This window comes from Spermophilus citellus (assembly GCF_964194105.1).
Source record: "Spermophilus citellus genome assembly, chromosome: 5".
NCBI classification, from domain to species: Eukaryota; Metazoa; Chordata; class Mammalia; order Rodentia; family Sciuridae; genus Spermophilus; species Spermophilus citellus.
Window position 1 is genome coordinate 165,486,432 of NC_138186.1, and position 27,895 is coordinate 165,514,326.

The following is a 27,895-nucleotide window of genomic DNA, read 5'->3' on the forward strand; positions in this document are numbered from 1 at the left end:
ACATTAAAGATGATTTTATTTTTTTATTGGTTTTATTTTTTTAAATACACAACAGCAGAATGCATTATGATTCTTATTACACATATAGAGCACAATTTTTCATATCTTTGTATAAAGTATGTTCATGCTAATTCAAGTCTTTATGCGTGTACTTTTTTTTGCATTACAATTCTTATTATACAGATATACCACAATTTTTCATATCTCTGTTTGTATATGAAGAAGGTTGACACCCAATTCATGTCTTCATACATATACTTTGGATAATGATGTCCATCACATTCCACCATCCAAAGATGATTTTCAAAACAAGTTTTTATAATGTTGTGCGACTCATATAAGTGAAAAGGCAGGATTCCAAAAAGTTTATGTGACACGGTTCCAATTGTGCAAATGTTAGGATTGAGGGAAGTGAAGTTTTGAGGGACAGTAGAAAACCCTGGGTGTGGCATTTGGAAAGAGGCCTGTGTGTTTTGTTGTGCTGGCTTTGGAGGAGAGATACAAAGCACTGGGAGACAGCGAGTGAGGCCATCGAAATGCACTCTGCGTCCTATACTCAAGCAAGAAGCTTAATGAGGGTGGGGCTGGGGCTCAGCGGTAGAGCGCTTGCCTAGCACATGCGAGACACTGGGTTTGATCCTCAGCACCACATAAAAATGAATCAATTAAACAAAGGTATGGTGTCCATCTACAACTACAAAAGAATAAAAAAAAAAGAGTTGAGCAGAGCGGCAAGGGCTGGTGGGCTGACCTGGTGACACTGCATACATAAATAATAAGGAAGCAGAGTGGGAGTGGGACTGGTGGACTATCTGAATGCTATACCAAGTGTAACAATGTTTTATTTTTTTTTAATTTTTTTTTTAAAGAGAGAGTGAGAGAGGAGAGAGAGAGAGAATTTCTTAATATTTTATTTTTTTTTTAGTTCTCGGCGGACACAACATCTTTGTTGGTATGTGGTGCTGAGGATCGAACCCGGGCCGCACACATGCCAGGCGAGTGCGCTACCGCTTGAGCCACATCCCCAGCCCCTGTAACAATGTTTTATGAGTGCATGATAGTTTTACATGAATAGGGGTCATTTTGACATAATCATACTGCATAGAAAATTATTTACTCCATTTCAGAGCCCATTTCTTCCTCTTTCCCTCCTTTCCTCCCTCCCTCACCCTCCTCCCTCTACTCTGCAGGTCTTCCTTCAATTCATTTACTGTTTTTTAATTGGTGCATAAAGGTGGAATTCACTGTGGTCTATTCATCTATGTACATTGAAGGCTATATACCACTTTTTAAAAACTATTGTTATATGAAACCGCTGTAGAATCTCACTGGCATAAAATGCCATGAACAGAGACACACTTGGCAGAATGTGTGCTGCATGTTCCATTTTATAATAAGGCAGGCTAAACATATTTACAGTGATAGAGCCACAACCGTGGTTATGACAGAAAGAGGAGTCCTGGAAGGATAGCACACAGCCTGCTGGGACTGCTATGTCTTCACTGAGGTGGCAGTCACAGGGACAGGTGCATGTCAGATCTGAACGACCTGCCCTCCTTTTACTCCTGTCATATGGGCTGTACCTCCTCACAGCTGCTGTCCCTCATCCTCATGCCGCTCCCACAGTGGACCCTCAGCCTCTAAGAAATGAGAGGACCCTTCTCCCCTGAGTTGACTGTTGTCAGTGTCCTCTCAACAGCAAAACACACCACCTGAAAACACACAGCTTAAAACTTCAGCAATTACTGCAGTCCTGTTGGTGGGCTGCCCTGGGTGGCCTCTCCGTGCTGGGGTTGCCTATGGCTGCCTCCCGGTCTCTTTCTGCCCAGTCTCTCAATAGAAAATCCAGACTTCCTTACCCAGAAGCAGATCTTGAGGAAGCTGGAGACACACAGTGCAATACCTGGGAGCTTTGGCACAGAAACATGTGCTGTAACTCCCAAAGCATTCTATTTGTCCACGTTAGTTACAGAACCAGCCCAGATTCAAGATTCTGCACCTTGATGGAAGAGTAGACAGTCATGCTGGAAGAGGGTGCCCTTTGGACAGCAGTTCAAGAGGAAAGACCTAATGATATGGATGCCAGCGGTTTCCCAAGGAAATGGCTTAGCAATGTTCTAATATCAGATACGACAAAGCTCATGGTCAACATCAGCACCCACCCACCCACACATAAGAAATATTCAGCCAAATCCCTGAATATCTGAAGAAAATTTCTAGCATGAAGATAGCAACACAAACAAGCAGTAAATTGTAACTTGGAGGAAATAAATTATAAAAGGAGAATGATGTATTTTAAAACTATCATTATTCATAAAGAGGAGAGAGAAAAGACATTGTATCAAACAAGAACAGGATAAGAAATAGGATAAGAAAGAACATTCAGTGAACTAATAGAAGCTCTTGAAAACTAAAAGCATCATAGTAGAAATAAAATCTTAATAGAAGGCTTAGGAAATAGTAAATAAAAGTTAAGCAAATAGATAAAACCAGTAGAGAAATTAGAGGACCGATTCTAGATAACCCACTTCTAGCTATAGGGGTTCCAGAGGAACTAACAGAAAGCAGAGGAAAAACATCATCAAGGGAACAACTACAGAAACGTCCCCAAACCCAGGGACTTGGATTTCCAGGGGGAAAGTGCTGCCAAAGTCCAACCCAATGGATAAGAACAGCTTCACTAATCTTGAAATGTCATCAAACTATGAACAAAAAAAGCCCCTACACTCTTCCAGAGGGAGAAAAAAAAATGGTCTATACAAAATCGTGTCTTTGGACTTCTTAACAATGCTAGAATCTAAGAGACAATGAAGAGATGACGTGGAAATTTACAGGAAAGTTATTTTCAGCTGAGGATTTTAGCCAAATTACCAAGAAATGATAAGGGTAAAAGAATGATGTTTTCCTACATTTGTGATCTCAATACACTTCCATTCTCTTGCCCTCTTCCTCAAAAAGCTCCTAGAAGGTTGTTTGGCCAATACAATAGATGTGGGATTGAAACAGAACCAAAGGAGAGAATCCCCAGGGTGTGGTGGAAAGACCTTTCAGATGGCATCATGCACCAGGCATGAGGGCAGCTGGTCCACAGCTTGGCAGAGGGCCAGAAAGAGCTATTTTGCCATCGTGAAACTGATGGAAGTTCTTGCAGATCCAAACACCTTAAGAGCGGAATTAGAAAACTGGTGGGGGACCTGAAGTTGAATTAAGTACACAGAAAGCCAAGCAATAAAAAGACAATTATTAACTCTGTGGGAAATAAAATATAAAAAGAAAAGTAATTATAGTACACTCTATGGTTCAACTTGCAAAATATGTATATAGTCATATGTATGTGCATGTGATATTTTATCTTACATTTCTAGTTGTTTGTAGTCAAAGGGGCAACAAAATGGATTAATACTCCCATAACCCTGGAACCAGATTTGAATTGTCCTCTAGGGGTTGAGGGGAGTCCACCCAGAGGAGAGAGGGAAGGCTTGCTGGGGTCGGGGGAGGGGGTTGAGTGTTTTGATGCATCTCAGAGTTGGTTAATATTCTCCCTAATGATAAGCTCCCTGTAGCTAACTATAAGATACTTGAAATAGGGCATGAGCTAGGCTCAAATTCTTTCACTATGGAAGACAAATCTATGTGTTTCTTTTTATCATGCCTCTTTCTGCACTATTTTTGGGTATTACAAATTCTGAGCTTCACTTTTCATCATCCTGGAATGTTTGACTACAAATGCTCACTCTGATGAATTAAGGGTAAAGTAACAGTGTAGTGTATGGTGTAGGAGGATCATAAGCTACAGAAGATTTTCAAGGCTTGACTGGATAGCTTGGCTAACCAATAAAAAGTCATTCCAAAATGTAAGGAGAGGGAGGAAATAGAAAGCAAGGTTTAAAATAAAAAGCAAGGGAGAGTGAGTGATGTCAGAGCATAGATACTGGCAACAGGAAATATAGAACTTGAGAAAATTGAGTTGAGTTCCATTATTAGACTCACCTTTGAAAATTAAATTGCTGAGATGCATATTCTAAAATTTGGATACAATTATGTAGGTTGTCCCCACCCCACAACTGTGTATTTGTGAGATGTTCCCCCAATGTTTGCAAGATCAATCTTGCGTGGAAACCTGTCGTGGATTCTGGTGGAAACAAATACTATCTCAAAGAGCTACTTCGCCGCTTATTATTAGAAAAATTTGCAAGCGATCTCACCACTTTTTAGTGAGTAATCCCATGATGACATGTTAATTTGTTTTTATTTGGAATGTTAGCCTGTAGAGAATGAAATTCCTTTGTCCAGACATTTTTTGATGGCTCTAGTATGTGTGGAAAGAGGCATCTTCCGTGGACACACTCCATTATCGTAAAAGAAAGAAAAAGAACCTGTGTTAGGACCCAGGTGTCATGCACTTAGTTTAAGATTTTTTTTTTTTTTTTTCAGCAGGCGTCTGCGAGAGCTGTCCGTGGTGCTGAGCGCGGGGCCGGCTCCCGTCGGCCTTCTCCGCAGAACTGGCTCCGGCCCGCCCCCGACTGCCGCCCCCTTGCTCTGCCCTTTCCTCCCTCGTAACACCAACCGGCGAGGGCGGCACGTCGTATTTTGTCCTGGGCAGCAGATGACCTTGTCTCGGACGCCCCGCTCGCGCCCTCCCCGGGAGGCGGCGCCCTCCCCGCGGGGCCCCTGGGCGGGCGGCGAGGCGGCGACCCCGCCCCACCCTCGCGTGCTCGCGGCCGCGCCCTGCGCGCGCCCGGCCCTCCTCCACGCCCCCTCCCCACCGCCGCGCACCTGCTCTCCGCGACCGGGTCCCGCCCAGCGCGCCGGCAGCCGGGGTCCCGGGAGCCCGCAGCCGAGAGCGGTGAGGAAGGCGGAGCCGAGGGCTCGGCGGCGCGGGGAGGCGACGCGGGGCCCGAGCGCGCGGGCGGCGGCCTGCGGAGCGCGGCGCGGGCATGGACGCCGAGTACCCTGCCTTCGAGCCCCCGCTCTGCAGCGAGCTCAAGCACCTGTGCAAGCGGCTGCAGGAGGCGTACCGCGAGCTGAAGGAGGACCTCACGCCCTTCAAAGATGACCGCTACTACCGGTAGGCGCGCCCGGGCCGCCGCCCTCCGCGGGCCTGCGGCGCCCCCCGCGCCCCGCCGCCGAGCCCCGGAGGGGGCTGGGAACCCGGCGCTGGCCGCTGCGCGCGCCCGCGGGGTCCCCCGCAGGTCGCGGCCGCGGGGTCAAGGGCCCTTTCCCATCCCCGTAGTCCAGAGCCGATGCTCGCCTCGGGAGAAAGGGACCCTGGGCTTTGGTCCCCGCTTGGCTCCTCCCTCTGCCTCGTGGCTCTCCCTCCCCTCCCCGCGCCGGCCGCTCCGGCCTCGCGGAGTCCGGCCTTGGGGGTCTGTCACTTCTGGAGCTTGGGGAGCGAGGGCGGGCCCTGGCCGCTGCCTTGGGGTGAAATCTCTGAGGCTGGGGCGCTGCCGAAGGTCGGGGATACCCTGGGTGGCACCGCCGTGAAGATGCGGGGAGGCCTTGTATAGACGCCCCGAGGAGCTGTTGACTTGGGCGTGTTTGCGTTCTTTCCTGTCGTCCTCTCCTGGGTGGCGAGAGCCGCGGGGCATGCAGGTGCTGCCGCAGGGCACCCGCCCCTTCCCCTCTGTGCAGCGCTCTTCTGGTGGGGAAGGGTGTCGGTTGCCACGGCCTGCTTTTACCTACTGTATCCAGGTGTCAGGAAAGGACCCTCTCAGGAGTCGTGCGGCGTGCAACCTAGATTGATTCTGTTACTTACTAGCTCTGGAGCTGAGAAAGTTACCTAATTCCGCACCTCAGGAGTCCTCACCTTTAATGGGAAGCATGAACTGGAAGGATTCTAGTAACAGCTTACTCCCTCTGTGTTCAAGAATGGCAATTGTACTGCCAGCTGTCGTTGAATTTATGGTCGTCAGTTTTATTCTACTTACCCTGTGCTAGTAGTTACACCATTCATGCTCAGAATACGTAGCATATTTAGTAAATCTCAAAAGCCTACTGGTCTTCTCAAAAGCCTTCTGGCTTCCCAGGGGGGCTCATTAGCAATATATCATGGTTGTGGTCATGATGGCTGAGTGAAAATCCCATTCTTTAAAACAATACAATGCCAAGATCAAATGTTGTAGTTTGAAGATGAGTCCCTCAATCTCTAATGCAGCCTCCTGGCAGACCGGACAGGTAAAAGAGCCCACAGAGATTTATTTATTTTTAAAAAACCAAAACTAAGTTGTAGATGAACACAATACATTTATTTTATTTATTATTTATTTTTATGTGGTGCTGAGGATTGAACCCAGTGCCTCACATATGTTGGGCACTCTGAGCTGCAACCACAGCTCCCAGGTCGTTTTTTTTTTTAATCTTTTTTTCCAGTACTGGGGATTGAACCTAGGAGAGTTCCACCTTTGACACAGGGTCTTGCTAAGTTGTCCAGGCTGACCTTGAACTTGCTATTCTACTGTCTCAGCCTCCCAAGTAGCCACATTATGTTTCTGAAGTAAGATTATTTCCAGTCTCCTTTCCTACTTTTTTAGTCAACTTTGCATCACTGTGACCAAAAGACTTGACAAGAACAACTTAAAGGAGGAAAAGTTTATCTGGCTCATGGTTTAAGAGGTTCAGTTCATGGTCATATGACTGCACAGCTCTGGGCCCAAGGTGAGGCAGAACATCAGGGCAGAGGGCATGTTAGAGGCAAGCAGCTCAGAATATGGCCGGCAGGAAGCAGAGAGGGCTCACCAGGGACAAATGTAAACCCAAAGGCACGCCCCAGTGAGTTATTTCCTCCAGCCATATCCTGCCTATCTACACTTACCACCCAGGTAATCCATCTCACCTCTGAACATGCTTGAATTATCTCACACATGAACTTTTGGGGGACACATATCTAGTCCCCAACACCCACAGTTTTCTTCCTCTCTGGTTCCTCCTCAGCTTCATTTTATTTTCCTGGAAATGTTTCTTTGGCAAATGAGCTGGTGAATAGGAGAAAAGAACAAGCCACAGCACCCCTGGTTAATCTACCACTGGACCATCCTTTATTCATTTATCCATTTATTCAACTCATCAAAATTGAACATCTCCTCCGTTTCCGCTGCTGTTCTAGGGAATGGGAGATTCAGCAGTGAGCAAGATGAGCTGCTGTCATGGGGCTTACAAATATTAGCTGAGGCTGAGTTATGATGAATGCTAGCAATATAGTAAGAAAGGAGCCATGATAGAGTGACCTGTGTCACTTCAGGGCAAGTGGTCAGGAAATACTCTTTGAGAAGGTGACATAGATATGAAAACTGAAGAATGAGGAGCTCACTAGATAAGGAGCTAGAAAAGCTCCAGAGGAGGCAGGAGAAATGCAAAGTCCCTGTGGCCATAATAAAAACAAGGTCTGAGGCTGGAAATGTGGCTCTGTGGCAGAGCACTCGCCTAGCATATTCGAGGGCCTGATTCAACCCCCAGAACCACACACACACACACACACACACACACAAACAACCATCCCCCCCCCAAAAAAAAAACCCAACCATGGTCTGTTCAGGGAATCCACAGAAGACCAGCGAGTGTGGGGCATTATGGTCAGAGAGAAAGGCAGGCCAATGACTGTGTGTTTCATTAGGAATAGGACGTGATTCCACTTAAGGGTTTTAAGTCAGGGAAGTGACCTGAGCAGTTTGGTTGCGTGTCCTAAGCAGGCATGTAAGTCTTTGTTCCGGAACAACTTCATCAGTTAAGTTGGATCCTGAAGACCAATTTGCCATGGTTGGAAAAGGGCGAACAAATTCTACCCACTGCCACGAGAACAAGTGGACCGCAGGGTGCTTTACAATATTTTGTGTAGACAGAGCAGTTTGGCTGGATCACAAAGGCTTCCATAGTGAGGGAGTGTTTAGGTCACTGAACTAGCCTCAGATGCTCCATTGAGCCTTTGTATCAATGGAGTGTTCCTTCACACACTAGGTGAAATGCTCCTAGGTTTCTAGGCCAGACAACTGACAGTTGCAGCGCCTGCCCCGCCTTGCTGGAAGGTGAACTTGCTACTACAGTGTTTGCTCCTGTTCTTCTCACCATCTTCACTTTGGTAATTTTTGACTAGAAGGCACCAGCGTTTTTTTTCCCCTTGGAGCTGCAGGGAAGTAACCTCACGTGTTTGACAGTTTCCTTGTAACATGGTGATACAGGGAACAGCTGCTAATGACCCATTTTCAAAAGATGGCTGGCCCTCTGGTAGCTGGCATGGCTGTGTATGGATCAGTTACGTAATCTGCTGAGCTGCAGCTGTATGATCAAAGGACTCTCAGTCATTTCCACAAAATGAGATACGGCCACTGTATTCCCTGCCAGGAAAGGGAAGGTAGAAAAGGCTGGGGAACTGGAATCCTGGGTTCCAGTCTCAGCTCAGTCCTTGCAAACTCCCTGGCCTCGGGGAATGACTGAATTCCACAGGTGATCAGTTTCCACGTGGGAAAAATGAAACCTGTGATCTCAACTTCACAAGGGTGTTTTGAGAGTCAAGTGCTTTGAAAAAATTATACTACAGATGCTTCCTGCTGGGGCTGAGGTTGTGGCTCAGTGGTAGATTGCTCGCCTACCATTGTATGAGGCACTGGGTTCAATCCTCAGCACCACATAAGAATATTGTGTCTACCTAAAAATAAAAAATAAATGTTAAAAAAAAAAGATGCTTCCTGCTACAGATAACAAAACACCAAAGCAGACCTGCCTGGATGGTAGGCGATGAATCAGGTTGTTGATCCAGCCCCTTAATTTTTTTCTTTTTAACTTGGTAGCAGTTAGCTGCTGATAACCATTTTGACTCTTGGTTCTCATTCACATTGAAGAAGTGGTTGGCTATCTTTGGTTCTAAAAGCAAAGGAATAACTTGAAGTCTACAGCAAAGTTCCTTGAGTCTCCCTATACGCCCCCCAACCCCCACAGCGGCAAAGTGAAGGAGACAGATATGTTGAGAAACACATGGAAATTTCCAGCACTGCTGATGGGTGGAAATGGGTATAATTTCTATAGAAAACCATTTGCTGGTTTCTCCTAAAGTTGAACATACACATTCCCTTTGACCTGGCAGTTCCCCTCAGGTGTGTACCCTACAGAAACGCATACAGGTGTCCATCAAGGGACATGTACAAAAATGTTCATAGCAGTAAACTGGAAACTAGCTAAGTATTCATCAACAGTAGAATAGATAAATATATTTGACTCATTTCATAATCAAATATTATATTGCAATAAACAATTCACAACTACACACAGCAATCAAAAAGAATCTCACACAGTGTTGAGCAAAAGAAGCCAGACAAAATGCTTACCATTAGAATCCATCTATGTGAAATGCACAATAGTCCAGTGACTCTGTAGAAGTCCGATGTTTACTCTGGAGGGACAGGGCCAGGAAGGAAAGAAGGTGCTGGTGCTAGTCTGCTTCTGGATCTGGGCACTGGTTCTATGGGTACATTTGCCTGGTGAACGTGTACCCAGCTATTTGTGTATTCTGCTGGCTGTCAGAAGTCAGAGTTCCCTCCACACAAACCCAGCTGCCACTGTTGACAATGACCTTGGCTGGCTCTCCCTTTGCACACTTCCAGCTCCCTCTTTGAGCAGATGTGTGTCTGAGAGGCCAGTGGTGGGTGCTGGGCAGGTCATGCCCCCAGACAGATCTGTGCCTTTCGGCTGCCCCTGCCCCCTGCAGGCAGCTCTCCCCATGTTGTGTGCTCCTGCTCTGTTGATTGACCTGTTTGCCCTATAACTCAGTCTTCCCTCAATACCAGCTCCTTCCATTGCCATATAAGTTAATTCCCACTAACCTCTGTCAGCCCAGCTTCCTTAGGAGGCACACTATCTCCTTTAACGTCTGGAGTGGTCTGGCTTCTCCCACCCCATGTTGTCATCTTGGACGAAGCCTGGGCCCTGCAGGTTGGCTTCCACATTCTTTCTTTCTTCATAGTAGGATAATTAGCACAAAGCCCACCTGGGCCAAGCCCAAATTCTTACAAATCAATTGCGTTAAAAATAGCACAAACATATTTTTAGCCATTTAGGGTCTGCTTATTTGTATATTCCATGAAATAGCACCCAGTATCTGCTAGACAAACCCTGTGTCTCTTAAAGACCCTAAACAGCTGCTGCCCTCTACCCAGAGACACCTCTCCTTGTTGCTGAGTGACATCACCTGGATCATAAGCCCCCCTCTCCAGTTCCTCTTTCCCAGGGGAGTTCCCCACATGCTGTTTCTGGAGGGTCTCCCACTGAAAAGGACTCTCCTCTCCTGTATCCTATCTGAGCACCAGCCAGGAAAGCTCCATGCAGTCTTGCCACCCTAGGCTTGCCTCTGGCTACCAGCCTGAAATTCCCGAACCTGCCACACCTGTTCTTCCCTGCCAAGTCAGGGTGACCTAAGCACAAGGCCTCATACCATGTGATCCTCAAGGATCTGACCTTAAGCTGGGCCTCTTAAAGTCTTGTCCCCTGACTCCAATAGTGGCCTGCTCTCTGGTTCCTCCACCTCTTTGTCAATGCATGGAATCAGAGTCTCTTCCGGGTTCTCTTCTTGTTACTGTTTAAATTAAAATGAATCCTTCAGGGACCGGGGCTGTAGCTCAGTGGTAGAGAGCTTGCCTAGCACAAAAATAAATAAATAAAATAAAGGCATTTTGTCCAACTACACCTAAAAAATAAGTATTTTTAAAAATATGAATCCCTTATTTCCTCAGAGCAAATAGTACCATTAAACATGGCAGAGTGGCACTGGGATCATGCCACATACTGCAGGTTATCCATGTTACGAAGTGACCTTTTCTTTCCTCTCTGCAGAATTGAGGTGTGAACTGAGGAAAGTTACAACACAAGCCACACACCAGCTCTCCTTAGAGACAAGACTGGGACGGTGTCTTGAAGCCAGCATAGATGCAGGGACATTTGGGGTGTTTCTCAATTACCTCTATATAGGTTCTAGAAAGTAGAACACTTGTGTGGGCTTGAAAATTTAAATTCAAATCCCAGCCAAAGCTTTCACCTGTATTCCCTGTGGGAGGAAAGGTTGTGTGGCACCCATATTCGCTGCCTCACAGGGAGGAAGGTGGGTGGCTAGGAGCAAGGGCCTCTGACCTCCTTATCTGGCCCCGAAGCACATGGAGTAGAGGGCATTCAGTATCTGCACTTTTTAAGGAATCATTACATAGCACATAAGAAGAGGTTCTGTACCACTGCCACCACCCACAGAAACAGTGGTCCACACCTGGGCAAAACACCAGGACAACCAGTTTTTTTTTTTTTTATGAGGAAGCCCAAAGGCCTTTAAATACACGAGGTGCTTCACCTCAGAAAATGGGAATAAGCTAATAAAGAATTACAGCTCAGAGATGGATGGGTGGACACCACACTGTTAGTGAGCATCACCGGGTTCTAGCTGATTCATGAAGGCCCTGTGTGTGTCCCAGCATGGGGTCCCTGACAGAGCAGTGGCACATGGCTGCCATTTGTTCTCACCCTCATGCTGCACCTCAGCTGCAGCCTTCCAAGAACATAGGGAGCCTTCTTAGCTAAGAGCTGAGCAAACGCTTTTTGTGTGGTAGTGGGAATTGAACTTGTGGCCTTGCACATACTAGGCAAGTGGTTAACCATTGAGCTTAACCACCCAGCCTGCCCCGTTTTAAAACATTGGACCAGGCCAGGGGCGTAGCGATCGGAGTTGTGATCCCAACAACTCGGGAGGCAAAGGCAGGAGGACTGAAAGTCCAAAGCCAGCCTCAGCAACTTAGCAAGACCTTGTCTCAAAATTTAAAAAAAAAAAAAAAAAGGAAAGGGTACGGAATTGGCTCAGTTCAACCCCTGAATACCAAAGCAGGGGTGCATTGGACCAGTGATTCCTTTGTACAAATGCAGGCTCCTTTGAGTATTCTACCACCCCACAGGCCTGGGAGGGGTAGCTTGCTGGAGGTACAGGCCCCTTCCCCTCTGCTGTGCATGTGCAGGTGCAAGATGTTGCATTTCACTGTCGGGCTGGGACTTCCTTGCTGAACAGCCTCTGCCCTGCCTCATGTTGCCTGGGCATGAAGAAAGTGTAATTAGGTGCTGCCTAAAACATACTCCCCCAGGGACTGGACCCTTCTTGGACCCACTGAACCCACCTGGCCATTCATTGGTGCCTTCTTCCATTTGTCATTCAGTGCTTCTGTGTTGTACAGCTCAGTGCTTAAGGCACAGCCAAATGCCTTCAGCTGGTCACCTGTGCTCATGCTGCACCTGGGATTCTAATGGCAGAAGGGCTACACACTCAGAACCTGGAGGTTCACCAGGGCTTAGTTACTTTTGTGTGTACCTTAGGGTGAGCAGAGCTCTTGCCCAGATAGCAGAATTTTGTTACTTTTTTTTTCTTAAAATTTTTTTTAGTTGTCAATGGACCTTAATTTTATTTATTTATATGTGGTGCTGAGAATCAAACCTAGTGCCTCACACATGCTAGTCAAGTGCTCTACCACTGAGCCACAACCCCAGCCCTCTTTTTTTTTTTTTTAAAGAGAGTGAGAGAGGAGAGAGAGAGAGAGAGAGAGAGAGAGAGAATTTTTAATATTTATTTTTTAGTTCTCGGCGGACACAACATTTTTGTTGGTATGTGGTGCTGAGGATCGAACCCGGGCCGCACGCGTGCCAGGCGAGTGCGCTACCGCTTGAGCCACATCCCCAGCCCCCTCTTTTTCTTTTTTAAAACTATATATTGTACTGGACTGGGAGAGAAAGCCATTTCTCTCTCTGGTTTCCTAGAGAGCAGAGCAGGTGTAGGCACCCCATCTGTTCTCCTGGGCCCTGGTCCTCACTGGGCTTCAATGCTGACTTAGGTCTGGCAACTGAAAGAACATTTTCCAGATGAGACCAGGCCTTAAGGCTAGCGCTGGGCACCTGAAACTTCAGGCAGTTCCTCATCCCAGAAATATGAAGGCTGGGGCTCCACATCAGTGTGCAGACGAGGGCTGGGGCACCACATTAATGTGCAGACAAGGGCCGAAACTACAGCCACTTACTCTCGCACAGCTCTGAAGGCCGTACGTCTGAAATCAAGGTGTCTACTAAGTGCAGTGGCACACGCTGGTAATCCCAGCTACTCTGGAGGCTGAGGAGGAGAATCACAATTTCAAGGCCAGCCTCAGCAACTTAGCAAGAACCTGTGTCAAAAAATAAAAAGGGTGCCTGAGGTTGTAGCTCAGTGGTAGAGTGCTTGCCTAGCAAGTGCGAGGCACTGGGTTCTATCCTCAGCACCACATAAAAATAAATAAATAAAAGGTATTGTGCTTATCTACAACTAAAAAAAAATATTAAAATAAAATAAAAAGGGCTGGGGGTGTAGCTCAATGGTAGAGACACGCATCTTTTCTGTGTGTGTCTGCTCTGCATCCAACTCTCCCACTGGATTAGGGCCACCCTAATGACTTTGTCTTCATCATCAAAGACCCTGTTTCCAAATACAGCCATATTTCACAGACACTGGGGGTTTAGGACTTCAGCATTCTTGGGGGGGGGGGACACAGTTCAATCCATAGCAGGCTCTCCTTGAGGAGAAAAGCCCAGGTGTTGACAGGGCTGTGGAGTTTGGCTCCTCTCTGCTGACAGCTGCCTAAAGTGACAGCCGGATGTTTGATGGACAAGTCGGGAGGACTGGGCAGGTTAGGGTCCACCACTGCACTTCTCAGGCCAGTCTGCAGGTCTCAGGGTGATCTGATCCCCCTGGCTCTAAAACCCAGCCAGCAGATACTAGTGGAGCTGTGAGTCTGAAGGAAGTGACCCGTGTCTGCCCTCTTCCCTGTCTCCCCTGCAGAGTGTCTGGAATTTTGGCTTTGTCACCTGAACGGTCTGAGGTTTATCACTTGTGGGCTGAGGAAGGGCTGTGTGCTGTGTGTGGGTGTTGGGGAGCAGCAGGCACGGAGATTCTGGGCAAAAGAACAGAGAGGCCCAGCCTCCACTGGGGGACGTAACCAGGAGGCTCTGGAGCTGACCAACTCGTCCTGGCTTTACACTGAAAGCTGTGTCCCAGGAAACCCCTTAGTTCCAGAAAAATCAGGACGGTTGGTTACCCTCAAGGAGAGAAAGCAAAGACCCAAGGATGGAGTCCAGATTAGGTCAGGCTGGGAAGTGGGGCCAAGGCAGGCTGGCTGGCCGTCTGCTGGGCAGGTGTCTTGGACTTCTCCAGCTGGAGGCTTGGTTTCCGCCCTCCAGCTGGCTCAGTGTCTTGCTCTTCTCATTGAGTCACCCTTGTCTGCCCCTCCACTCTCAACACAGCTCCCTGTATAGCAGGCCTTATTGCCCTCGGGCTCTTATTCTCAAAAATGGAGGAGAACCCTCCCTCCCTAGAGCTTCTAAAAATATAAGGACTGTTTTGTAACACCTCTTCTCCTATCCTGAATGAAATTCCTTGAAATATCAATGGAATATCATTGATGCATCCATAACCTTAAAAATGACCATGAATGTGACCTAAAGGAGCAATGGAAGAAAAGTGACTGCTAATGCGTGGCTTACATTTCAGCCTGGCAGTACTGTAGCAAGGCCATATAAAAGGAAAAGCCACCAGGAGGCGGGATTTCAGGAAGCTGCTGTTTTAGGCCCTGGGTCACTCCAAGTGCCATAGCCACAGGTGGGCATCTCTCTGAAGGCCACCATGCCCTTTAGGTTTGCCCAGCCTCAGGACACTGCCATGTCTGCTCTGAACCTTTCTACACTAGCATTCCTGCCACATCTCTCTTCCTTCCCTACCCTGTATTTGCTGGAGTTGTGCAGTTTAGGCCGGATCTAGAGGATCAGGACAGAGCTCCTTGTTCTGTGTGTTCAAGCTCAAGTAGAGGCTTCTTTGTGACACTGAGCCCTGCAGTGGGACAGACCCTTCTTGTGCCTGGGATTGGCCTACCTTGGCCTTCCCTAATCTGGCAGTTTGTGGCAAATTATGAGTCTAATTGAGCAGCCCTGGTTTTTATGTGGGAAATAGCTTGAGTCAAGGACTAATTATCAGCTGGAAGCGCTCAGGCACAGGCACACGCGGCCCCCAGTGTACTGCATTCAAGATGGGGCTGGGGACCTGGGAAGGTGGGGCATGATCCCCTTGGGAATGAAGGAGCCAAGCAGAACTGAAATCTGTGTCCAGGGACGGCTGTGCTCTTTCCACTCTTTTCATACACCCCGGTGGCTGGGAAGGACACTTAGCTGCATTTGTGTCAGGGCAGCATGTCCAGCAAGGTCTTGTGAGGATTTGAAAGGAGGGAGGGTTATGTTTCTCATCATGATCCAGTTTCCCTGTTTTTTCCATCCTTTGTGACTGTGGCAGTGTCTCTGGTACGTCACTCGGGCTCTTGGATAGAGAGAGCCCCCAGTGTAGGATCTGGTCCAACACGGATTCCTTTGAAGTCAGCCTAGAGGGTGCAGGCACTGCTCCTCCAGAGTAGCACCTTCTCGTGGAGGTCAGTCAGGCATCTGTGGGGAGCACTGCAGAGCAGAGTGCCCCTCCTTCAGGCTGCAGTAGGAATTGGAACTTTGCAGCAGTTCTCATCTTGAGAGTCACATCAGGGACACCTAGCAGCACTGTCATTTCATAAAGAGATAGTAATGCAGCATTTAAGACTGATGGTTAAGGTATTAGTGTCAACCAAAAAGAGGGAATTAATTATTACAGGGGTAATTCACAGAACCAAAGAATAAAAATGCATGTGGCCCCAACGAAGGAGCTGGAGCCAATCAGCCTAGATTCCAGTGCCCAACTAGCCATCAAACTTGCTGTACACTGGAATCCTGTAGGGAACTTTGGAAACCACTGGTGCCTACACTGCACTTCAGATCTGGTTTCATTTCACTGGGCATTTTTAAAATATATATATTTATTTTAGTTGTAAATGGACCTTTATTGTATTTATATGTGGTGCTAAGACTCGAATCCAGGGCCTCACACATGCTAGGCAAGTACTTTACCACTGAGCCACAACCCTAGCCCTGGCATTATGGTTTTTTAAAGCTCCTCAAGTGATTCTCACTTCCTTTTGTCTCACGGCCCCTAATCTTTGCTCAGGACCCAAGCTCCCTTGTCATGCCAGGCTGCCTGGTCAGCAGGAGGCACTTGCCACCAGGCAGGTTTCAGAAAGGTCACCATTGATAGGAAGTCACCACTGTGAGCTGAGGCCTCATGAAGCCCTGGAGTACTGCTAGGCTTTCCCAGGCCATCCATTTCCCCAGTCTTTGTAACAAATATTCCAAACCTTCTCTTTCTTTGTGCTGGATCCCCAGATCCCCCTGGTCTGCCTGGGTCCACACCCTACAGGACCATGGGCCTCCCCCCTTGCTTTCCTGCCTGAGCTATGCTGGAAAAGTTTCCCATGGTTCTACCCTCTGTACCTGCAGCCCCAGCAAAGGAGCCCGTGGGTGCTGACTGTCAAGGGAGCCTCATTTGCCCTGTACTGGCCGTACTGGTACCTTCAGATGCTGCTAGCCATCAGTAGCCACTTGCAGGGGCTGGTAAAGTCACCTGGATGTGTAGATCAGACTTTGACCAATGGGAGACCAATGAGAGACAGGTAACAGGACAGAGCCAACAGATTGTCTCCTGACCCCGTAGTTTCTATGAGTGTCTCCTGCAAGGTTGAGCAGCCAGCTGTGTTGAAAGCTCTGACCAGCTTGCACTTCCTCAAGCGTACTCTTCTCTGTCCCCGTCTAAACTTTATTCTCTCTCCTTGTTTCCCTGCTCCCAACAAAGTCAACATGGACACTACTGTCTCAGTTTCTATTTTGAGGGAACCAAGCAAAGACACTTTAGACCAGTAACTAAGAAAAACATGGGTCAGAAATAAGGTGATCAATTGTCTTGGTTTGTCTGGACTGAGGGGGTTTCCAGGACATAGGACTTTTAGTGCTAGACCTAGGGAATTCTTAGGCCTTCTAGATCTAGCTGCTCACCCTAGCCAGAAGGCAGGGGCCCCTTTAACCACCCGTCAGCAAATTATATACTTACTAGTCCCCTGAAACCCATTCCCTCTGATTCCTTGGGAAAGTGGTCCCCATTCTCTTAAACTATTGGAACATAGGCTGGTATATTGTTAGTCACCTGGCAAATCCAGTTCAGTCATCTGTTCAATACTCGTGCGCTGGTGTCTTTCTGTGCTAGACTGGTGCCAGGTCCTGGGAAGAGGAGGACAAATAAAAGCAGTCACAGTGATATCATAGGGGATGGTGATGGAATGTTACGGCTAAATATTGGTAATAAAATACGTGTTTCAGTCTAATAGACTGGGAGGGATGCTTAAAAACCCCTAAACTACCAAAAGCTGAGCGGGTATAGGATGCTTTTCTGGCGGGACGCGCGCACACGCTGGCCAGTGACAGTTCCGTGCAAGGACCTCGCGGTTGGAGACGAAAGAGGAAGCAGACACGTGTGTAGGGCCCTGGAGACTGCGGCCTGGTCCCCAGAGGTGGCCCCGCTCCGGGATTCGTGCCCTTGCGGCCCTTCGGCTGGCCTCGGTCGTGACTGAGGCGACGGGCATGCGGAGGACCGGTGCCCGCGCTGACCAGCGCCCACCGCGGTCGCCGCGCCCCGCGCCCTCCGCTTCCGCGCACGTGACCGCGCGTCGCGCTCTGACGCGTTTTCCCGGTCCGCTGCCCGCGGCCGCCGTCGCTCCGGCTTGGCTGCCGCGGCTGCTGCGCGGCTCCGGGCGCGCCGGCCGGGGGCGCCGAGATGGAACCGTGAGTGCCGGCGCGGGCGGGCGGAGCCGGGGGTCCGGGTGCGGGGCGCTCTGCCCGGGGCGCCCTCCGCGCGTGCGGCTCGCGGGCGGGCGAGGGGGCGCGGCGCGCGGGCCCGGCCCGGGGGCGCTGGCAGCGAGGGGAGGCGACCGGCGCCCCCGGCCCGCCCCGCAGGAGGAGGGGAGCGGTGCGCCCCGGGATCTGGCCAGCGGGCGGCCCTGGCCACCCCGACCCGGCCTCCGCACCGGGAGCCGGACGCACCCCCTCCCCGCGGCTGCCGGGCGCGCGACTGGGGGCGCTGCCCGGGGGCGCCTCCCGAGGCGCTGGTGACGTGGGCACGCTGGAGCCGGCACCGCCTCGCAGGGTCACTCGGATGCCGAGTTTTATGAGTTTTGCAATCTGTTGACTTCGGCTGAGTGCCCTGTGAAGTGCAGAGGCTTTAATGAGGAAAAGCCTGTCGGGGTGGCCCCAGGGACGCCATCCCTAAAGCTTGCTTTTGATGCCGCAGAGTCACCCGGGTGACCCCAGGGAGCGTCCGGAGAGGGGATTGGTGGGAGGCTTGGCGCTGAGTGGAGCTGCGGAAGGTCCAGGGCCGAGTGCGAGTCCCGCGGCCAGGAGGTTTGCCGGGCTCTGCAAGGTGGCCCCGGGGAAGGCGGCCTCAGGAGGGAGGGACTGTGTGGGTTAGAAGTTGATTTGGGGTTCTAGAGGCAGAAAAGTAACGTGGTGGGGGAAGTTGTCTCCAGGCAAGAGCCTGTGGTAGAAGGACACTTTTCCCCTCCTTCCTTGCAAGTTAGACTTTGGTTGATCACTTCAGCACCGGGTGGAAAACCAGGCTGGCATTAAGTGTCAGGCCCAGGTGGATGTTTTAAAGATCTTTCTTTTAAATAAAAGCCAGGTGGAGGAGGTGTGTGTTAGCAGTGTTGCTGCTGCACTACTCCCGGGACAGCTTTCACGGGTGCTCTTGTGTTGCGTCTTGGAACACTCAGGTAAAGGTGCCTTCCAGATATGTGGCCCTGTGGCATAGTGGTGGTTGCATGCTTCAAGGGTCCTCTTACAGACCTCTTGGGTTGGTTGGCTGGGCAGGGCATTTGGGATTCCTGCCTTGACCCATTCTGTGGGGAATAGTGGAGTATGTGAAGGAGATTGGACTTTGGCCAGAACTGGAACCCAGGTCCCCTGCTTACACTGTCTGTTACAGGCCAGGGGACTAGCCCAAACGGAAGCCATTAACCAAGGAAAGGTCTTGGGGAGGAACTGTTTACTGCAGCTTGAATGAGAGATTTGATACCCACAGTGGTACTTGCTGTGGGCACTTGCTGTCCGGGAGGTGTGCCTCAGGCTCTGTTGGGCAAAGGGGTGGGGTGGTAGGGTGTGGATATCCGGAGGTCAGAGCGCCACATCGTCCAGTGTTCAGTATGGCACTGAACTGGGAATCACTAAAGGTTTGGGGCAGTAAATAAAATCCTACTCAAGGCCAAACATCTGAAGCATGTCTGGTTAGGTCAAAGTGCTGTCCAAGGCCAGAAGGGACAGGAGCAGGGTTGGAGCCTGAAGAAGGAAGTGGGTGGGAGAGATCAGGAGAAAACAGCTGCCTGGAGGAGCCAGGGCAATGCCAGCAAACTTCTCAGGGGCGTGATGGCCGCACTGCTCGCACTGCAAACCCTGGCCCCAGTGACCTCTCAGCTCACGTATGGCTCAACCTGCTCTTTAAAAAGGCAGAGAGATTGCCAGCAGTTTTTAAGGCTTCAACCAGGAGTTTCCTGCCACCTCCATCCCTTCTGATAATGCCAGGACAGGAGAGATATAGGCTGCATCTTGAAGAGTGGTCAGGTGGCTTCTTTTTGAGCTCTGCTTGTGCCCATTGTTTGCTTTGCTTCTCTGTTGCATTTCTCTGAAGAGGTCAGTAAGGCTGGCATTGTGTGGGTCTTGCTTGGTGCGCAAGCTGTTTTTTAAAGAGTGTATTTCACATGTCTCTTTCATCCTGGGGTGTTTTTGAGTAGGAGTGTATCGATTAGACCCATCTCTACCATCAGTGAAGGTGAACAAATTAAGCTCTGTGGATCCTGCTAAGGCTTCAGGGTCCCAAGCCTGCTGAATCTCCTAGTGCTTGAGGGGACATCAGGCTTGGTCAGAATCATGTTCCTGCTGTCCTGGAGTTATTTAGGATCATGTCTGTTAGCTAATTTTTCTTTTTTCTGAACTAAATGATCTCTAGAAATAAAATATAACCAAAGATAACCTCTTGGGAGTTGACTGTACTAGGTACTGTCGTATTGCTTTACACCTGTCATTTTGTGGACTCCTCACCACCACCCTGCTGCCAGGAGGTTTTCTGACTTCCCTATTTTGCAGATGAGGGGACTGAGGTACAGCAGAGTCCATTGAGTTCTCAAAGCTAAGCTGTTAAGTCTCAGCTTGAAAGGAAGCCTCATAGTTGGCTCCAGAGCCCGAGCTCTTGACCACTGTCCTTTACTCCTTTGAGACAACAGCTGGCAGCTGACCTGTCCTCAGCAAGAGCTTTCAGGAGCAACTCCTTCCTCATCACAGAGAGCCCAGGAAGGGGTCCCTGTTTCCTGGATGTTATGGGTCAGGAACCCGAGGTCCTGAGAGGTAGCAGCCCCAGGTCCCTCTGCTGGTTAGTGGAGGAGAGGCCTTCCTCCTAGCCTTTGGACACTGGACCCCAGGCCACATGACCTGGCATTGGCTGGAGCCCCACCCTTGGCCGGCATATAACTTTTGGGAGAACAAGTGTGCTGCCCGGTGTCTGACCTGCTTCCTTGTTCCGTTTGGCCTGGGAAAGGCATTTGATGACCTAACCAACAGGCTCCTGGATGTGAGCCACTGACTTGCAGCCTGGAAAGGATGCACAAGCTCATGCTCCCTAGAGGAGCCCATTAAAATGCACAGGATATTGTTGGGCCTTGAATTATCACATAATGGTATTTTTGAAGGCTCACTGCTTGAGTAGGTAAAGAAATTATTTATAATATATTCAACGTGATTGATTGAAGTTTCAGACTCCTTATTCTGTTTGCCCCCTCAGAAGTTTCTTTTCAAAACCCCTTCAATGGTAGGTTATTTAAAAAGCAAAGATTTGGTGAGGGAGTAGAGTGGTCTCCTTTCTGCTCTGACCCTCACATGTTGGGTGCACATATGTGGGTTCAGATCCCACCTCTACCTCCTGCTACCTAGGACCCTCACCCTTCTGTTTTCCCATGTTTAAACAGCCTTGTAACACCAGTGCCCAGAAAGCTTCTAGCCTGATGTCAGGTAGGTGCTGCACTTTCCTTCAGTCTGAAGCTCACAGAGGGGACTTCTTACACAGTGCATGTCCAGAGACACTGTGCCAGCGAGACTGAAATTTTTCACAATATGAAGTGGAGACACTGCGTGGAAACACCTGTACTCCAGGCTACTCAGTAGGCTGAAGCAGGGGGAATCACTTGAGCCCAGGAGTTTGAGACCAGCCTGGAAAACATTTCAAGACCCCATGTCAAACAAAGGAAAGAGAGGGACAAGAAAACACAACTGTCACTTTTAAAAACTTACATGATTGAGTGCTACCTTCTCACTACACCTTTTTAAACATTTTGCTTTTTATTTCAATTTCAACTCTCGACAACCCTATAAATGCTGGTTCTCTTTCCTGCAATGAGGCCCTGGGAGGTGGCTTTAGCTTGCCTGCAGCTGTGGTGTTGGAGAGTGGGGAGTGTGGCTGATGGACACAGGCCAGCACCTTGGTTAAGGAAGAGATTGTTTTTATGCCAATTGTGAAAAAATAAAACCTTAACTAAAATGTGAGAATGGACTGAGGGATTTTAAAATCCTGTCCCGCTGCACAGATCCTAATAAGTTCTCTAGTGGGAAATCTACATTTTCAGTTGAACAAGTAGCAAATTACTAGTAATATTTTTGGTCGTAACCACCTACTGTATTGGTGACTTGATGAAATGAGGTAAAATATGTCTTGGTAACAAGGCTTCTGCCTCCTGGGTGCCATCTCTGGCCTAGTGCTGTCATTGGGGTGCTCTAAGGTGCTTATTTTTCCCTTCCATGAAGGCTGGTACCCTCCTTCATTCTCTGCCCCCAGAATCCTGCCTGTTCTGCAGTCTTCTGCCTTGAGGCCTGCATGAGCTGGGCACACTGTGCGCTGGACTCCCACCCTCTGCCAGTGCTGTTTGGTGGACTCTGGAGGCTGGCGTGGGAGGGAGAAATGCATAGTGAGTGTGTGATGCTGGCTGCAGGGGCTCTGAGGTACTTGCCTGGCCTAGTGGGGCTTTCCAGCTGGCTGAGCGTGTGTGGCCCTGAGGTCTGTGGTGGGTGCCGGGCGGGCCTCTTGTAGTGAAGTGGCATGGACCTGCTTTGCCTACCTCAGATGGAAGGGGAAGCTGGAGCCACCAACACCATAAAAAGACAACTTGGGAGAAGACAGATGTTGTGGTTCAGTGTTTGACAGCTTATCATGGCAGGGAACATAGTGGAACTCCAAGGAATCGAGAATAGACTAGGGAAGAGCGAGTGGGAAAGGTGAAGTCATTGGACACCCACTGCTTGGGCATGTGCTGGGCCTACTGGTCAGGGCAGGAATCAGGGAGGACACGGATGTTGATGGATGTGGATCACCCGCGATAAAGCCCTGAAACAGGCTTGGGCACTGAGTCCTGCATGTAGGTAAATGGTTGCTTTTTCTCAGGGTGGTTGGGGTGCCTCACGTGAGGCAGATTGCCGGCCAGGATGGAGTAACAATCAGTGGCAGCAGGTGGGCAGCCAGTTATTCTGAAAGGTACAGTCGCGGGTGCCTAGAGAGAGGAGGTTATCTACACCTACACAACTTGGTATTTAGAGTTTCATTTTAAAATTTTGGTTATTTGTGTTGTGTATATCCATGGGAAGTTTTTGGTTTTGTTAGATTATTTCATGAAAAGTGACTTAGCTCCTGCGGGTAAATGATCCCAGATGTCCCTTCCTTGGGACATCCCAAGCAGTCCCTTGGGAAATGGTGATGACTGTGCCTAATGAGGGAAAGATAGGACTTGCAGTGACTCAGATTATGACTGCAGTTTGGGGGCTAGGAAATTTGTATTTTTAAGCACTCCTGAAATTGAGGTTAGTTAATAAGAAGCCCACAGAGTCCAAGGGTATGTTCTCTTTCATTGCATTTGGAAGCTCTTCCAAGGCCTGGGGGTTCTAGCTAGGCCAGGACTTAGAGCACATGTCAAATGCCTAGTGTGGAATAAAGCCCGGGCCTGCAGAGGAAGGAGCTGCCTGGCCCAAGATGAACAAGCCAGAAGAGGTGGCAGGTATGCAGGAGGTCCCCACCCTGCTTAGCTGGGCAGAAGACTTCCCCTTGACCCCGTGGGTGTAGTGGGAAATGCTGTCCCTGGCATTTCACCTGTGCTTGAGGAACTACACAAGCACTTTGGAAATGCAGTGGAAGTGGAGTCAGTGTGAATGCCTGTCGGGTGCCAGGCCTGGCAGGCAGGTGGTACTTTGTCTTCAGGTGCTCAGCTGCATAGTGCAGACACACCTGTTGTGGTGGCGAGATGGGGCAGTCACGAGAAGGCGGACACAGTGTGCCTGAACTTGGAAGAGGATTTAGACAAGCTGGCAGGGAGAAAAGAGCCTTTTGATCAGGAAACAGTGTGAGGGCTAATCTGGAGTCAGGCAGGTGCGTGCAGGGAGGTAGGAAGATTGGATTGGGATTGTAGGGAAGGACTTGGAGGACCTCAAGAGCCCTAAGGAGGAGCCTACACTTGCCTAGTTGGTGGGGAGCCACCCCAGGCTTTATAGGAGGCAGGTTGTATGGGGGCTATAGTAACAACAACCAAGAAGCTGGAAGGCAGTGGCAGTAATCCAGGTGGGAGTTCCTGAGGATCTGTTGGGAATGGAGGGGACTTGGGAAGCAGGGACTTGCCTCTTGTGGCTGTGTGGGATGAACAGGAGAGGACATGCCAGATGACTCAGAGGTTTTAGGATTTGGAAATGGAGAAAGGATTGAGGCAGGAAGTGGAGAGTGGGTACAGGATTTCCGTCTTGTTTGTGAGTTTTGTTTTAAACGTATGGACCATAAAGAAGTATAGGACTGGGCTGGGGATGTGGCTCAAGTGGTAGCGCGCTTGCCTGGCATGCGTGCGGCCCGGGTTCGATCCTTAGCACCACATACCAACAAAGATGTTGTGTCCGCCGAGAACTAAAAAATAAATATTAAAAATTCTCTCTCTCTCTCTCTCTCTCTCTCTCTCTCTCTCTCTCTCTCTCTCCCCTCTCACTCTCTCTTAAAAAAAAAAAAAAAGAAGTATAGGACGTCTGAGTGAGGATGTTTTGGGGACACTGTTTTAGAGTGAGGTCAGGGTGCACAGGGATGGTTCCTGAAAGTAGGAAGGACAATTAGAGGGGAAGCAGATAGCCAGTGTTTGGAGAACCATGAGCATCTGGGGCTGGAGAATTTCAAGAAGACATACAAGGCATTGAGTGGACATGAGGACTGGGCAGGCTGGTGGCTCAGAGGCCTCTTGAAGGTGGACTTTGCAGTTTTTTGCAACCCAGTTTGGCCTCTAGTGGTTGTAGAAGTGTCCTCCAGTTGTTGTAGAAGTGTCCTCCAGTTGGTCTGATCATAGAGGGTGATGGGCTGTATTGGTCGCTGAGACTTGCCTGCCTTGACCTAGGTCCGCATGATGGTTAGGAACACTTGGCATTTCAGCGGGAGGTGACTTTGGCAGGAGGCAGAGCTGTCAGTTGTACCTGGGTCAGGACAGCAGTACATGCCTCGGGTGTCGCCATTGGGCTGGTCTTCCCACAGCAGAGATGGGCTAGTTCTGGCAAAGCTTGCTCACTTCTCTCTCAATGTTTTTGTTGTTCTGCTGTGAGCAACAATGGAGACCTGAGGTTTGTCTTAGCTAGGGGCAGTGTTCCTGGGCCTTCAGGAGTCTGTTTTTTTGGGTCAGAGGTTTTAGATGAGAAGTTAACAGTAGAGGGAACCATGGAGGGATCCCAGGCACAGTCTAGGGGCCATTCCTGGCCCTTGATGGCCCTGTAGGCTGCAGAGGGTCTGGACGCAAGCCTTCCAGAGTGTGGTAGGGCTGAGAATGTTTGCTGCTTGTCAGGACACAGACAGTGGAAAGCAAGGCCTGTGGCTACTCTTCTCCAGCCTGCTGACCAAGTGTGGGCAGCTGTGACCTGGGTGTGTTTCTTGAGCTAAGAGATTTGCTTTCTGTGTCTTTTTTCCATTGACTTGGGTGACTGTTGGAAATTTTCTAATTAAACTGGGTTAAGTGTAAGTTTTAAGATAAAAGACATGATGGGTTACTTTTTTTCCTTTTCTTTTTGGTGGCACTGGGGATTGAAACCAGGGATGCTCTACCACTGAACTGTATCACCAGGACTTTATTTTTTATTTTGAAACAGGGTCTTGCTAAGATGCTGAGGCTGGCCTTGAACTTGGGATCCTCCTGCTTTGGCCTCCTGAGTCACTGAAATTACAGGCATGCGCCACTATGCCTGGCTCCTTGAGTCTTCTGAGGAGCAAGGAAGCATGTCACCTGGGCGGATTGCATTTTACCTGTGCTGTCATGTCCCGTTCTGATGTCTTTATTCAGCCTTTGTTCTCATATGCTAAGTCGTGGTGCTTTTAGGATGTCAATAATGTATTTTAAATGTTAAAGTTTTTAAAATATTTTTTTAGTTGTAGATGGACACTGCATCTTTTATTTATTTATATTTTATGTGGTGCTGAGGATCGAACCCAGTGCCTCACATGTGCAAGGCAAGTGCTCTACCACTGAGCTCCAGCCCCAGCCTCTAAACATTATAGTTTAAACTTAATTTAAAATATAATTATTCTGTTTCTCTTGAACTTGGGATCCTCCTGCTTTGGCCTCCCGAGTCACTGAAATTACAGGCGTGAGCCACTATGCCTGCAGGTGTGCCTTCACCCTGTGCTTGGGGAGCTCTCAGTGTTGCTCTGGGTTGGGCTGCTGTGGGGCATGGTTCTCCTGAAGGGAGCATGATGGGGGAGCTCATGAATGGCTATGCATGAGTTCTCCAAACAAGTTCATGTTCACACGAGAGTGGCAGCTTCCTGGTGGTGGCATCTCATAATCTGGCATTTATCAAAACACCAGTACAGTACTAATAACTCTATTTGCATTTCCCCACCATCCAGTCCATTGAGCTTGGTGTAGTTTTTTTCTGTGTGAAAATGCCCTGTGTGTTGCCTAGAAATCTTCCCTTCTTCAGAATGTAAACAGACATGTATTCAGCACCCCAAGTGAGGAACCTGAGGGATAGCTCCATCTCTGGTAACGCAGGGACAGAGGAGATGCTTGTTCTCCTATGGGTGTCAAGTTTGAACTTGGTCGCACTTTCCAGAGCCTCTCTCCAGGGGAGTGGCAGGTGCTGCCAAAGGGCAGAGTTATCATCTCCAGAGTATTTCCCGCTCTGTAAATCAGAGGGACTGGGCTCCGTCCTGGAGACCATTTCCAGCTGTAATGCACGAGGCTCTCCGAGTTGGGACCTGGCTCCTTCACCAGCTTCCATCTGCGCCAGGCAGGTTGTTTGTGGGTCAGAGTTTGGACCTGGATTTTCACTGGGTCTATCATTCAGTCAACCCCATGACCCTGACCTGAATGTCCATGGGGCAGAGTACACATGCACCAGGCAGTCAGCAGGGCCACGTCAGTGGCCGTGGCTCCCAGGCCTCACCTTCGCCCTGAGACGCATGGCAGAGTGGCAGCCTCCTGCCTGGCAGCTGGAGTCGACGTGGGGAGGAGACAGGTTATTCATGGCATGCCTCTGTGCACAGGAGTCGGTGACCTTTCCCTCATTCTTGGCCACACCTGTCTCAGGTGTGAGAGAGTCAAGTCCACTGTACTGCTCCTGGCTCCCAAGGCCAGGAAGCATGGGGACTGTGGACACACAACAAAGCAAGAGCCAGCCTAGGCTCCTCCCTGGTCTGTGGTGCTTCTTGAGGGTTCAGGCAGGGGCGGGCCAGCCAAGTCTACCTGCCGTCTCTTTGTAAGTGAGGTTAAGCTGAATTGGAACACAGACAGCTGTGTTCATGGGACGCCTTGGCCACTATGAAGGCCGAGCCAAGTGCTCTGCAGAGGCAGGGTTACCAGAAGTCCTCAGACCTTGTTGTCCGTCTGAAAGGACTTTGTGGGGAGTTCCAGGGGAAGATTTGTGCCCCTCTGCATTTCCTTTGGACAGTGGCGGGGAACTGTAGGTGTGCTTCCACATTGGTGTAAATTGTGTCAAAAGCAGACTCGGCTATGAAGGTCAGCTGCTCTTCACTAGGACGGGGCTTCAAAGGAGGGACCCTGCATTTGTGGAGGCCAGATGCAAACGAGCTGTGGTCCTTGGCGTTCTTTTGGGGCATGTCTGTGACATACCTGGGACAGCTTGAGTTGAACATGTATGAGTGAGTGAGTCAGGTTCCTTAAGGTCACATTGGGGCTCTGCTCTGGCAGCTGGAGATGGGATTTGTGAAGAAGGTTTGAGCCCACCACCTGGTGACATGTGACCTTGTGGGAGCAGAAGCCATAGCACGTTCTGCCTCAAGGGCTGGATTTAGCCTGTCCTGTGCAGGCCAGGGTGGCAGGGGCTGACCCGGGACATGCAGGATGGTCTGATGTCTTTGGGACTGCTTTGTCAGGGAAGGTCACAGGTTTCAGAACAGGTGTCCTTGTGAGGTGAGGGCTGGGTGGGGGGAGGTGGGCGGATGAGGCCAGTGTGGCTTTTCGGGCCTGGCAGGGGCTGGCATGTGTGCTGTGCGGCCGTCCTCGTGTGGCTCTGTGGGTCACCCTGCTCTGCTCTGCAGGTTGGCACCCATGCGGCTCTACACGCTCTCCAAGCGCCACTTTGTGCTCGTGTTTGTCGTCTTCTTCCTCTGTTTTGGCCTGACTGTCTTCGTTGGGATCAGAGGTAAGTTCAGTGTTGAATCGTTCCATCATCTCGCCTTCACGGCCGCCTTGGCGTGTTGCCTCTCAGCCTGCCCAGCTGCACCCCTTCGTCCCACCAGATCCAGTGTGGACGGAGCCCACAGGCCAGAAGAGGCCTCTTCCTGCACCTCTTCTCCTCGGGGAGGCGCAGTGAGCAGCTGAGTGACCCTGGCCATGCCCCCCCTAACAGCCAGGCCTCCAGGTCAGCCTTTTGTCAGCACCTTTTAGTGGCCAACAGACACTTCTGGAGT

General features: G+C 49.7%; 1 protein-coding gene and 1 long non-coding RNA gene across 5 annotated transcripts in view; one reads left to right on the forward strand and one right to left on the reverse strand.

The window, feature by feature from the left end:
• Positions 1–4,922: 4,922 nt before the first annotated feature.
• TMEM181 (transmembrane protein 181) overlaps positions 4,923–27,895 on the forward strand; it is a 50,069-nt gene continuing 27,096 nt past the window's right edge. The window contains exons 1-2 of one of the 4 annotated variants that reach the window (XM_081294327.1): positions 4,923–5,068; positions 27,524–27,627. In XM_081294327.1, the coding sequence (XP_081150453.1) occupies positions 4,938–5,068; positions 27,524–27,627 (235 nt within the window). In that variant the 5' untranslated portion in view covers positions 4,923–4,937. Of the gene's footprint in view, positions 5,069–17,598; positions 17,713–17,751; positions 18,328–18,527; positions 18,696–27,523; positions 27,628–27,895 lie in introns of those variants that run through there. The other 3 variants (XM_081294329.1, XM_081294328.1, XM_081294330.1) reach the window with 3 other exon arrangements.
• Positions 13,911–17,441, reverse strand: LOC308649054. Its single transcript, XR_014021962.1, has 3 exons — positions 17,339–17,441; positions 17,078–17,151; positions 13,911–15,567 (listed from the first exon to the last, which is right to left on the reverse strand). It is a non-coding gene; the product is annotated as an uncharacterized lncRNA (long non-coding RNA).